Source organism: Myotis nattereri, assembly GCF_964212035.1.
Source record: "Myotis nattereri genome assembly, chromosome: 13".
NCBI lineage: Eukaryota > Metazoa > Chordata > Mammalia > Chiroptera > Vespertilionidae > Myotis > Myotis nattereri.
In genome coordinates, this window is record NC_138088.1 from 42,058,070 (window position 1) to 42,070,825 (window position 12,756).

Consider the following 12,756-nt stretch of genomic DNA (forward strand, 5'->3'; position numbering starts at 1 on the left):
TGCACTGTACGTGCGTACCCGCACGTGGTATTTTGTGGAAGAGCCACACTCAAGGGGCCAAAGAGCCGCATGTGGCTCTAAAGCCGCGGTTTGCCAACCACTGTCCTAGACCACATTTCAGATACCAAAATCCCAGAATTCCCCATTCCAAAAGGGTGCTGGGGATTGGTCCTCCTCATACAACTCTATTTTCTGGCACAAAACTCTAAGGAATTGGACCTGGCCTTCCAGGTTGTTGAGGACAACGATAGAACCTATTTTAACAGTTTATTAGTGTGATTTAAATATATGCCCTGTGGTCTGTGGGCCTCCACTTGTCCCGGGCCCAGCCATTGTTGGGGCAGACCTGAGTCATCCCCACGGCAGTGCATCAGTGCAGTGAGGATTGGTTATCGGTGCTGTGGCAGATGGTTTTGAGGGCGAATCTTGGCCTTTCTAAAATAAGGTTTGTGAATGGAGTTTATCTAAAGCAACTCAGTCTAGTACAGCTGTGGGCAAACTACGGCCCGCGGGCCGGATCCAGCCCGTTTGAAATGAATAAAACTAAAAAAAAAAAAAAAAAAAAAAAAAAAAAAGACCGTACCCTTTTATGTAATGATGTTTACTTTGAATTTATATTAGTTCACACAAACACTCCATCCATGCTTTTGTTCCGGCCCTCCGGTCCAGTTTAAGAACCCATTGTGGCCCTCGAGTCAAAAAGTTTGCCCACCCCTGGAGAAGGTCTCATGGGCTGGGTAGCTAACCACGCTCAGATGGCCTCATCTGCACTGTCAATGTGAGAACATCCAAACCTGTAGGCATTTTTATGAGAGTTTATTTGAGCCAAACTGACAACATGCCAGGGAGCAGGATCTCACAATGCCCCAGAGAATGACAGCTTTGCTGTTCCTCTGATACATTTGGAATTAAGGAGGGAATGTAAGGTCAGTTACCTGGAGGTGGGAGAAAGCAAGGCACAGAGGAAAGTTACAAGAGTATGTGCTCCCTTGAGGGTGGTTACCTCCCCAAAGCGTCTGGTAAAGAGGGTTACCCTGGCATTTCAAAGGCGTGTGAACCTCAGTGCACAAGAGCAATGGACAGGGCTTGCTTAAACCTTTTTGTAGGCCTGGAGCATGACTGCCCAGTTAGAAATTTATGATCAGATCAACCCGTGAGGTCACTTTCCATCAGCTTTCTTTCAGAGCCCCTTTTTCCTCCATGGCACTCAACCCTGGGTGAGGTCTTGGGGAGCAGGAGGAGCCTGAGCAGAGTGGAGCCATGAGTTCCTGTCCTAGGTGTTTGCTCCTCGAAGGAATAAACATCCGTGGGCAGCTGGGCATTTTTCTGGGCTCTGATGGGAGGGGTGAGGGCCTGGTTTCACCACCCAGTGTAGCCATTGTCTTAAAGTCCTGCAGGACCTCAATAAACAACACCTCTCTCTTCTTCTCCGTCTTTCTGGTCCCCTCTCCTTTCTCCACACCCACCCCTCCTTGCCTTTTCTCCCTCCCCTCTCCCTCATCATCTGCAGTAAACCGCTCCCCTTCGCGCTGTAGCGGGTTGAACCGCTCCGAGTCGCCCAACCGTGAGCGCAGTGACTTTGGGGGCAGCAACACCCAGCTGTGCAGTAGCAACAACCTCTACACTCCTGACTACTCAGTCCACATCCTCAGCGACGTGCAGTTTGTAAAGGTAACTCCCCCGGGTGGACCGTCCCCTCGATCCTGCCGGCAGAGGTGGCTGGGGGGTCAGGATGTGCATCCCATTCCCCTATGATCCAAGATAATGTGACGATGAGGTTAAACCTCAGAAAGCCAGAGCCCATGACTCTTGTCCCTATGGCTTCCAGCCCTGAAGCCCTCTCATTGCAGACCTTCCTCAGAAGTGGAGGTCGGAAAAAATGGGAGAAGAGAAATTCTAATATGCTAACTCTTATGGTTGGTGGTACTGGCCACATGACTTGTGGGAAAAGAAATGGGAAGTCACAATAGAGTAAGTGGTTCAAATATTTACTGAACGTCTGCACTGCGCTTGGCTCTGTCCAGGCATTGGTGAGTTACGGGAGCGAACAAGACAGCAAGCTCCTGCCTTTCTGTACCTTCCATGCTCCTAGGGCAGTGATGGCGAACCTATGACACGCGTGTCAGAGGTGACACGCGAACTCATTTTTTTTGGTTGATTTTTCTTTGTTAAATGGCATTTAAATCTAGAAAATAAATATCAAAAATATAAGTCTTTGTTTTACTATGGTTGCAGATATCAAAAAAAATTTCTATATGTGACACGGCACCAGAATTAAGCTAGGGTTTTTCAAAATGCTGACACGCCGAGCTCAAAAGGTTCACATCACTGTCCTAGGGGAAGAAAGATGATTAACAGGTAACCACATAGATAAAACCCAGGTAATTTCCAGGTAGTGATAACGACGATGAAGGGAATACACAGGGTGGGGGATAAACGGAGGCTACTTTAGAAATGGTTGTCAGAGCAGGCCGAGCAAGGGACATTTTTGCTGAGACCTGAAAGGGAAGGTGGGGAGAATGTTCAAGACAGAAACAGCAGGCAGGAAGGAGCTGGGGGTTCCAGGGTCTGAGCGCAAAGGCAGAGGCTGGTGTGAGATGAGATTGGAGCATTAGCAGCAATGTCACCTGGCTTTTTAGGCCAGAGTAAGGCCTTTGGATTCTCTTTGAACTGGGAATTTTTGTTACGTTTGTTTCTCAGGTCTTTCCATTTGTCTTAGTTCACTCGGGGTGCTCTAACAAGTTACCATAGACTGGGTGGCTTCAACAACAAACACTTCTCACAGTTCTGGAGGCTAGGCGTCCAAGTTCTGGGTGTGGTCGGATCTGGTGTCTGGTGAGAGCCCCCTTCCTGGTTAGCAAATGAAAACCTCTGATTGGAATGGTTGGTTCTATACAAGGAATTTGAAAACTCAAACTTAACACAGCTTTTGTTTTATGTTGCTGTTGGTTTCTCTTTTGTTTTGTTTTTTAATGTAAGTTAAGATGATGCTTTAGACCAGTGGTTCTCAACCTGTGGGTCGCGACCCCTATGAAGGTCGAATGACCCTTTCACAGGGGTCGCCTAAGACCATCCTGCATGTCAGATATTTACATTACGATTCATAACAGTAGCAACATTACAGTTATGAAGTAGCAACGAAAATAATTTTATGGTTGGATCACAACATGCGGAACTGTATTTAAAGGGCCAGAAGGTTGAGAACCACTGCTTTAGACTAAAGTTAAAAATCCCCTCCTCCTGATTTAATGGACTAGTTAGGACCATGATATAGGCGCTCTCTTACTGACCTCTCCCACCCCCCCCCCTTTTTATTTTTTAACATAAAGAGAGTTTTTGAGCCCTAACTGGTTCGGCTCAGTGGATAGAGCGTCGGCCTGTGGACTGAAGGGTCCCGGGTTCGATTCCGGTCAAGGGCATGTACCTGGGTTGCGGGCACGTCCCCAGTGGGGGGTGTGCAGGAGGCAGCTGATGGATGTTTCTCTCTCATCGATGTTTCTGACTCTGTATCCCTCTCCCTTCCTCTCCATAAAAAATCAATAAAATATATTTTTTTTAAAAAAGAGTTTTTGAGGAACCTAGACAGAAGTTTGTACAAAATGGGTGTTTTTATTGGTGGAAGCCCCTGTGACTGGCTGCGGGCAGTTTGTGAGGGCTTTCCATGTCCAGATAGAATGAAGTTCTAGAACTGGTTTTTAAAGTCCAGGAGTAAACCGACTTCACAATATGTTACAATATTAGATAGAAAAGTATGCCTAGATTATCTGGGAAAGATATTAAAGCTGTGATTAAGAGTAGTTAATAAGCTATGAAGATATCAAAGAATCCTTATGCTTGTTTTTAAAAAAAAATGTATTTTGTAAATGTCATTATTAAACTAAGGATATTTGGCTAATGACATAGTCTGACTCGTGTGACTGCAACCAAGATGCCTCATCACCATCTGGTGGCAGAATCCCTAAATTGCAGGATCGTGTTTTGAGGGATGAAAGTTATAAAATGATAGGAGACATCACACTGGTTAAAGGTGAACTTCTGGCCAGGGCGCTGAAGGCCTGCTAACTCTCAAACCTTGGGCAAGTGCTTCAACCTTCCTAGACCTCACTTCCTTACTCGTAATATAGGCCATAGGAGACCTCTCGCGCCCACCCCATACAGTCATTATGACAAGCAAAGGTGATAGCACATACCTACATGCTCTGTAAGCCATTATGCACTATATAGTGTGTATATATATATACATATATATGTATGTATGTGTGTGTGTGTGTGTGTGTGTGTATATATATATATATATATATATATATATATATAGCCCACGTTCAAAGGCTGTTAAATCGCATTGTTTACCCATATCTTCAGAAAAAAAACCACTCTACTGTCGTGGTAAACAACCTGCTTCCCTATTTATAATGGCCTGGCCCTCTAGCAACTTCAGCGTGAAATTATAGCTAATTTGCCTACAAATGTCAGGTGGTCATAATAATCTGGCCACTCAGTGTAGATAGAAGGTTCCGTCCTCATATCCCAACCTCTACCTGCAAAAGCACACCCTCCTGGGTAACATTAGCACTAGAGTTTTCACCAATGTCTGAGAACCTAATCTCTAGTTCCATCTCTTTAGGATATTTATAGCACTTCCAGTAGTATATGTTATATGATTTCAATAAGTAAATACTTCAGTTATGTTTTAAGTTAGAAGTTGAAAAGAGACTGTAAACCAATTTGGTAAAAAAGCTATCAGGAATGAGTTGGATACTGAAAGGAAATAGAAATTTATCTGTGAGCTTCCTGGTCATAAAAGCAAAAAAGCAGAAACAGTGGATCTTTAAGTTCCCATCATAATTCACCTAGAGAAAGGAGCTTCTTTCTGGCAATAATTTCTTGAAGGATAGAACTATAGAAGGCTTCAAAAAACACACACATATTGGCTTCATCTGCAGTTTTGCCAGAGTTCATGTTCTTCACATGTAGGTTTCTTATTTCAGCCTTTGACACAAGCTGGGGGTCTCGCTCTTGCCAAGTCCCCACTGACTGACCCTTAGGAAGAGGACTCTTGGCAATAGGATAAGCCCGTGTGTGCCGCGCCTGCACAGCCAGGTTCAGTGAGCCTGAGAGGAGGCGGTGAAGGATTGAGGAAAGACAGACAACAGAAGAAAGCTGGGTCTGGGTGGGACGCTGTCCTCTCTGATGGAGAGCTAGCGACAGTGCCACGACCTGCAAGCCGCGTCTTTATTTTATAACCAGTTTCCACGAGGCAAAGTAAGGGCGTGGTTACAACATTCTCATTCTCGTGGGTTTCAAATCTACTCAGTTACATGCACCTGCTCAAGCTTTGTTTACTGGCTGCACCTCCCACAGCCTATATCACTTAGCCACGTGGGACCACAGGTTTGGACCATAGGTTCAAGCTTACAGCTATAGTCTTTGGCTATAATTGTGCTGGGACTTGCACGTGGCTTTTGCCACGAGAGGATCGTGCCCTCTCATTAGTCCCAGGCCTGAACTTGTCCAAATGCTGTAGACGCTCTCCACACCTGTGTTTTAAACCTCTCTGTGGGCAACCACCCTGCTAACTGAAGATGCCCTCTATCCTCTCCAGGGTCTCAAGTAAAGACTTAGCTCCTCCAGGTGCACTTTAAGAGTCCAGAGCCAGTACCCAATTGGTTGGGCGTTGTCCCATGCAGTGAAAGGTTGCCGGTTCAATTCCCGGTCAGGGCACATGCCTAAGTTGCTTGGCTTAATCCCCAGATGGGGGCATGTAGAGGGAAGCCGGTTGATGTTTCACTCTCACATCGATGTTTCTCTCTCTTTCCTTCTCCCTTCCTCTCTCTCTAAAAGTCAATAAAAAAAATCTTTTTAGAAAAAAACAAAGATATAAGCATAACCAATGGAAACAGTAGAGGGGTGAGGGCATGTGCTGGGGGGTGGGAGTGGCTGGGGAGAGCTCAATGGGGCAGGGGAGGAGACATATTTAATACTTTAAACAATAAAGAATTTAAATTTTAAAAAATAAAAAATAAAACAAGAGTCCAGAGCAAATAAAAACGACAGTGAGAACTCTGGTGGCAAACAAAGGGTCCTCTCATTGTCTTCAACTCCTTGCCTGGCCCCTAGTTCATGGATCCCAGGTCACGGAGGCCTGGGCTCCAAAGCACCCAGGTGAGGCTGCGTCTGAGCTTGGGCCACATCTATGGAATGATCTGCCCAGCGTCTCCTGAGCTTCTGCCCCTCTCTGCCTCTTCCTCCCAGATCACACGGCAGCAGTACCAGAATGCACTCACCGCCTGCCACATGGACAACTCACCCCAGTCCCCCGACATGGAGGCCTTCACTGACGGAGACTCCACCAAGGCCCCCACGACCCGGGACACACCCCAGACCCCCAAGGATGATCCTGCTGTCATCCTAAACAACAGGAACAGCCTTCCATGTAAGTCAGTCAGGCGGATGGGCTGGGCTGCCTTGAGGTGAGGACATCCCTGCCTTCCTCCTCATGGCTGTCCCGAGCTGCCATCTTGTCCTCATAGAGCCCGGGTCTTCTTCAAAGCAGAGAGGTGACACACATGCTGTTCTCCCCAGGCAGCCGCTCCGATGGGCTGAGAAGCCCCGGCGAGGTCGTGTACCTGAGGATGGAGGAGATGGGCTTCACCGAGGAGGATATGACAGACTTCCAGGAGCACAGCACACAGCAGCACTTGGTGTCTCCTGCAGCCATTCCCACAAGAGCAGGTCCGGGAGGGAAACTGGGCCCCAGGAGCCAGGGGGGTCTTCACCACAGGGCACTGGGTGAGGGGAGCCTGGGATCCCAGCCCCCGTGTAAAATGTCCCGCCTCCTTACGCCTCCTAACATCTACTGGGCAGCTACCGTGCGTCAGACCCTGGAAGACAGTGTGTTTGGAACTAGGCTTCCACCTGGGTTCAGAGCCTGGCTCCTTCACTTAGGACAGTGGTTCTCAGCCTTGGCTGCACATTAGAATCACCTGGGAATCTTTTTTAAAATCCTGATTTCTGGGTCTCATCCTCCGGAAATTCTGTTTCTTTGTTACTAATGATGAGGCCCAGAAATCACCACTGACTTAGGAGCTATGCAATTTGGGGCAAGTTACTTTATCTGAAGATTCGGTTTTCTTGTCTTAATAGGTACATTTCCTTATGTTAATAGATACAAATCACAGTAACTAGCTCATAAAGTAGCTTTGAGCTTTGGTGAGATAACACGTACAGAGGGTACCTTCCAGTGCTTGGTGCATGATCTCTAAATAGTGCATAGTTATTGTTAGGGCTACTTTCCAGATTAGGACGTTGAAGTCAGCCATCACTCTCATTGGCAGGGCTCTTCCCTTCCTTTGAGGCCCAGGGACCAGACGTAATCTGTAGGAGCTGTCCTGAAGTCTGAGACCGTATCACCTCCCTCTGAGACACTGGCGGCCTCTGTCTTGATGGTGGTGTTGCTCCGAGCTCCCAGCGTCCCAGCAGTCCTAAGGTCCTTCTGTTCTTGCCTAAGATATGCTTGCCTGAGATATGTTTGAACTTGTAGCTAATGCAGAAAATCTGGGACATACATAAATACTGTTCCAGGACCTAAATTTAGGACTGATGCTCTTTTTCTTCCACCCACACTGAATTTAGTAGCTAAAACATGTACCAAGAAATTGTATCAAAAGAATAAGAATGGAGGAGATGGGATAGTCTTTGGAGATTATCTAACCCATCCTCCTCTATGGCACATGAGGACCCTGAGACCTGGAGAAGGGAGACGACTTGCCCCATCGGTATGCTGCATTAGAAGCGGACTCAGCCTCCTGGCTTAGGGTGCAGTGCCATTTCCAGCACATCATTTTGCCTCCCAGGTTAGGTTCTTCCTGCATGGCACTAAGAGCTGGGCTCCTTCCTGGCTCTGATATTCTAGGGCTTTCTGAATTCTCACCGGGTTCAGTGGGAGAAGACCTGGCATGTGCTTAATTGTTATTGAGCGCTGTGGTTTTCCAGGATCTGTACAAATAGAGGAAGGACACATCACCACCTGTCCTCAAATGTGCTTTTTGTCTGGCAAAAAATGCTGAGTAGAGAGCATCTTGTTCCCTTCTCTCTCCTGCCAAACAGGGTTTGAGTAGTTAATTCCCACTCTTGTTCTCTGTCTCTTTGTTCCTTTTGTGGCACTAAAGTGCCCCTTGCTAAAGGCTCCCTGGGCATCCCTCCCTTGTTGGAGCCACTGCTGCCTTAGCACTGGTGCTGCACTCTCACCTGCTAAGAAATGTGAGCCAGAATCATCCCACCTCAGTCCCTGGGTATGCACACTGGAAACACTTGTGTTCTTTCTTCTTTCCTTTCAGCATCAGATAGTGAATGTTGTAATATCAACCTGGATACAGAGACCAGTCCCTGCAGTAGTGACTTTGAGGAAACCATGGGCAAGAGGCTGCTGAGAACCTTGAGTGAGTATCTCCTCACCCAGACGAAAGCCACCTACCAGCTGGGTAGTAGAAAAAGCATGTTAGGCTCTTCCTCAGGGAGGAGGAACCAGTGACTCTTTTGGGGAACCCTAGTGAGGTACAGTCGGGGGAATCCATCATAGGCCCTGGGCTGTTATTGCATCCTTGATAATTGGGGATCAGAGGATGAGAAAGGCATGATCCCGAGGCATTACATGGGCCTTACTCGGTTCCCTCCAGGAAATCTCCATTCCATTGGCACTAGCCTGGGTTTGTGGCTTTGTAGAGCTGTCATCTCAGGGGAAAGGTGCATCCTAGTCCTTCAAGATGTAAATATGCTGCCTGGCTGGTGTGGCTCAATGGTTGACCTATGAACCAGGACAGGAGGTCACGGTTCGATTCTTGGTCAGGACATATGCCTGGGTTGTGGGCCCGATCCCTAGTGTGGGGCTTGCAGGAGGCAGCCAATCAATGATTACCTCATCATTGATATTTCTATCTCTCTCTTCCTTCATCTCTAAAATCAATAAAAATATATTTTTTGAAAAATGTAAATATGCTGATAGCAGCAGCAGGTTACAATGCAGATTGCTTCCTGCCAAACTGTCTCCATTTCTGCTTCTATTTTGAAGAGAGCTTGGACCACCAAGAGAGTATGAATGTCCTCTGAGTCCTACAGATGGATCCTTACAAACTGTGTTTTTCAGGTGGTCGAAAAAGGAAGAGGTCACCCGATGGAGAGAGAGCCTCTGAGGAGAACTCCAATTTAACACCTCTCATCACATGATGGGCAGACAACTTTTGCTGGGTGTGTGACATTCCAGAGCTTTGGGGGGAACCCACCCTCCTGTCATCTGCTTCTCCCCAAGGCCCCCCACAGGTGACAGAGCATTCTGCTTCCCTCACCACCTCTTCACCCCTGTCAGTTTAGCAGACTTTCCCTCATCGCCTCCAGTTGGACTCAGAGCCTGCAGTGGCCAAGATGGAAGGAGGTGCCTCGAGTGGAACATGCTAGAAATGGCCTCGTCCACAGCACAGCCTGGGACTGGAGAAGACATGACTCCAGGCTGACAATACCACTCTGGGACCCCTAATGCCCTTTTTGTTCTTTGAGATCCCCTGATGCCATATTTCATGCAGAGCTTAGCTCAGAAGGTGCCGCTGACAGGCACAGCGGAGGCTGGAGCAGCAAGCGTGACGGTGTGTTCAGAAGATGCACCAAGAATTCCTCCAGAACTTCAGGGCAGCTGGACTCAGCCATGTGGGCATGACATTACAATACAGAAAACTGTTGGTGACCAGTTTCCTGTTAGATAAGGGCTCCAGCAGCCTGGGAACTGGGTCTCAGCTGGAGTGGAAAGAATGCCAGATGGAACCTCAAGTCACTGATTTTCCCAGGGACACATCTGCTTTGGCTCCCAATCAGCAGTTACCAATCCATCAATAAATCTGCTCTGGAAGAGGAGGAACCGGGAACAGAGAGACCCAATTGGGAGCCAGAGATGGAGCTTCAGGTTTTTAAGTTCAAATCAAAGCAAATATATATTTTCCCATATATATGTGTGTGTATATATGGAAAAATTCTAAGCTGTTGAAGCAAGTTTAGCCATGACAAACCAAAGAGTGCCCACGTCAGCCAAGAAGGATGCAAGCTCTCATGGGACTTCAGTGTGCATTACACAGGAACATTGAAGAGTCACTCCTCTTTTTCATCCACTCCCCCCACCCCTACCCCTTATTGCACCCCCAGCAAGTTAGCCATGTGTACTTTATTCCAAGAACATACTAAATTTCTGCCATTTCACTTGGATGTGGGGGCAGATGCAATTCCAAGCATAACCATCAGATGGCAGGATGACTGCACGTACCTACTTGAATAAACAAGTTCTGATCGGGACACAGAGCCAGCCTTAGGGAAAATGTGGAAGTGAAGGTCTTTGGGACCCCAAGTCCCTTTCTGATCTATTGCCCTGATCCAGTGCTGCCTGCTGAATCTCCAAACCATTCCCTAACTTTTCCCTGGGGTGGGGCACCAGGCGTACCTCCCCTTCCTCCACAACCATTACTCCTATTGCCCCACACCCATTCCCTCAGTAATCACATGATGGTTCCTCTGGGTTATTTGCAGCTTATCCATAGGAACCTTTAACTCAGGGGTTCTTAACTTGGGGGTCCATCACCCCAGGGGGTCCATGGTTGGATTTCATAGGGTCTATGAAACCCCTAACACTAGGAATTTAGTATCTGTGTTCTTATGCCTGTTTTCCAGAGGGCTGAAGCTTTCATAGATCCTCAGAGGTCCCAGATCCACAAAGGGTTAAAACCTATTTAACGGAAAGTGGAGCCTTCAGCCCAAAGTTTCTGCAATGCAGAGTGAAGTGGGCACTGGCAGCTTGAGACAGATTTTTCATTGTAAGTGGTCTTCGCAAGTGTCCTTGAAATTGATGGGGGGAGCTGGCACCCACCGAGAGGTGGAAATCCTCAGAAATACTTGGCACAACCTAGGCTGTTGTACAGCCTACGCCCCACATAACTTCACCCCCTCTCCCCCTCCGAACCGGAGCAGGTGTTGCAGACAGGAGGGCCACGGCGTGTGGAAGTAAAGACTTTCCAGCTGGAGATGCCTTTTCCAGCAGCGTATTAGCAATGTATTACTGACTTCACATCCTTTGCCTGGCTCTGCCTGAGGCTCAGTAGTGCATGACTTCTAGGTAGTTCCAAGGCTACCACCTGCCCCCAACACCTACTCTTGCCTGGTAGGAATAGCGAAGTGTCACCCCCTCACCCCGCCCTGTGCTGGGTGCCTCAGACCCAAACCAGGGGACTGAGTTTCAAGGAAGAACTGTTATGCAGTCTTCTTGCATTACCACTTAGGCCACAGGGCGGAGGCCACTGCTGTTGTGTTACCTCCATCCCTTTGCAGAATCCCTAAGGACCTGTAACCACTCTCATTCCTATTCCCCAACCCCACTCTCCCCAATTTTCTTCAGGTTACAAAAAGTTAAAAAAAAAAACAAAGACTTTAATTTTAAAATAAAGCATTTATGAAGACTTAATGAATTGTGAATAATTTTTCAATAAAATGAAAATGCTTTCCTGGAATGTGACTGGTTTCCTTGCCCTGAATCTGGGAGTTCTGAAGTGTTTTCATTTGAGATGCAGGTTGGGTGGAGCTCACCTGTGATTATCTCACGGGGCCCACCTGCCTGAAGAGGCTTGGCTCTGAAGGCCAGGTGTGAGGCTGCAGTCAAGGTTACAGGAAGGCTCCAGTGCTGTACTTTGGGAAGACAGATAGGTAAGATTTTGCAGAAACAAATGCCAGAAATGGAAATAAAACTCAAATGAGAAGCTAGAGTGTGACTGAGAACAAGAAAGAAGCACTAAGACAATAATTATTTGTGGAACCCATGTGATGCATGAGGCACTGGTGGGTGCCTTCCAAGCTCAAGATCTTTCTTGGGAGGAACACAAAGAGTTGGGGTGGGGGGAAGGGAGGAGCTTCACATGGAAAAGCAAGAACTAGGAATAACAACTGCTACTTCAGATATTTGTAAAGTCATCAATTAGAAGTGCCAGTGGACTTGGTATCTGTAGTTTAAAGGAAGCGAGTAAGGGAACCAGGGGAGTAGGACAAAGACCAAAATCTGAATCAAGGTAAATGATCTCTTTAAGGTACTCCATCAATAGAATGGGATGCTTCACCAAGTAGTGAAAGAACCTGCCGCTCTCCCGCCCCGCCCTCTCCTAAAAATGAACAGGTCAGGGACAATATGGCAGAGACTATAGCCCTGAGAGAGGCTGGAGTTGATGAATTCTAAGACACCAATCAGCCCTCAAGACTAGGATTTTATATCAACTCAAAAGCACGTTAGAAAGGGGCAGATCCTGTTAAAATAACTAGAATTATCTTTCAATATTTTCAAACTCAAGACTCAAATTCTACAGAACTGTATGGGGAGAGTTCCTTGGACTCTCTGGAAAATGTGATCTATGTTCAAGTGGCTCTAATTGACTAGGAGGTGCTCCACTGCATTGGGCGGGACTGTGATCTAGAATCACCCTGAGTGATGTCAACCCTTCTAGGAATCCATGAAGTCCAAGGTCTTAAGTGATATAAGACAGCTGGCATCTGAAGGACAAGTCCAGAAAACTGGCAAAGAGCTGGGGTGCAAAAGCGTTCACCAATGGTAAGCCTGTTACAAGAACGCATTAGGTTTTCTTTAGCAACTAGTACATCACTCTATAGCATTCTTTTTTTTAATATATATTTTTATTGATTTCAGAAAGAAAGAGGGAGAGAAACATTGATGAGAGAGAATCA

General features: G+C 47.0%; 1 protein-coding gene across 2 annotated transcripts in view; it reads left to right on the forward strand.

Moving 5' to 3' along the window:
• CNNM1 (cyclin and CBS domain divalent metal cation transport mediator 1) overlaps positions 1-11,491 on the forward strand; it is a 52,386-nt gene extending 40,895 nt beyond the window's left edge. For both annotated transcript variants that reach the window (XM_081104612.1, XM_081104613.1), the window contains 5 exons: positions 1,511-1,671; positions 6,253-6,433; positions 6,583-6,732; positions 8,337-8,438; positions 9,143-11,491. In XM_081104612.1, coding sequence (XP_080960738.1) covers positions 1,511-1,671; positions 6,253-6,433; positions 6,583-6,732; positions 8,337-8,438; positions 9,143-9,222 — 674 coding nt within the window. In that variant the 3' untranslated portion in view covers positions 9,223-11,491. The remainder of the gene's footprint in view (positions 1-1,510; positions 1,672-6,252; positions 6,434-6,582; positions 6,733-8,336; positions 8,439-9,142) is intronic.
• The last annotated feature ends 1,265 nt before the right edge of the window (positions 11,492-12,756 follow it).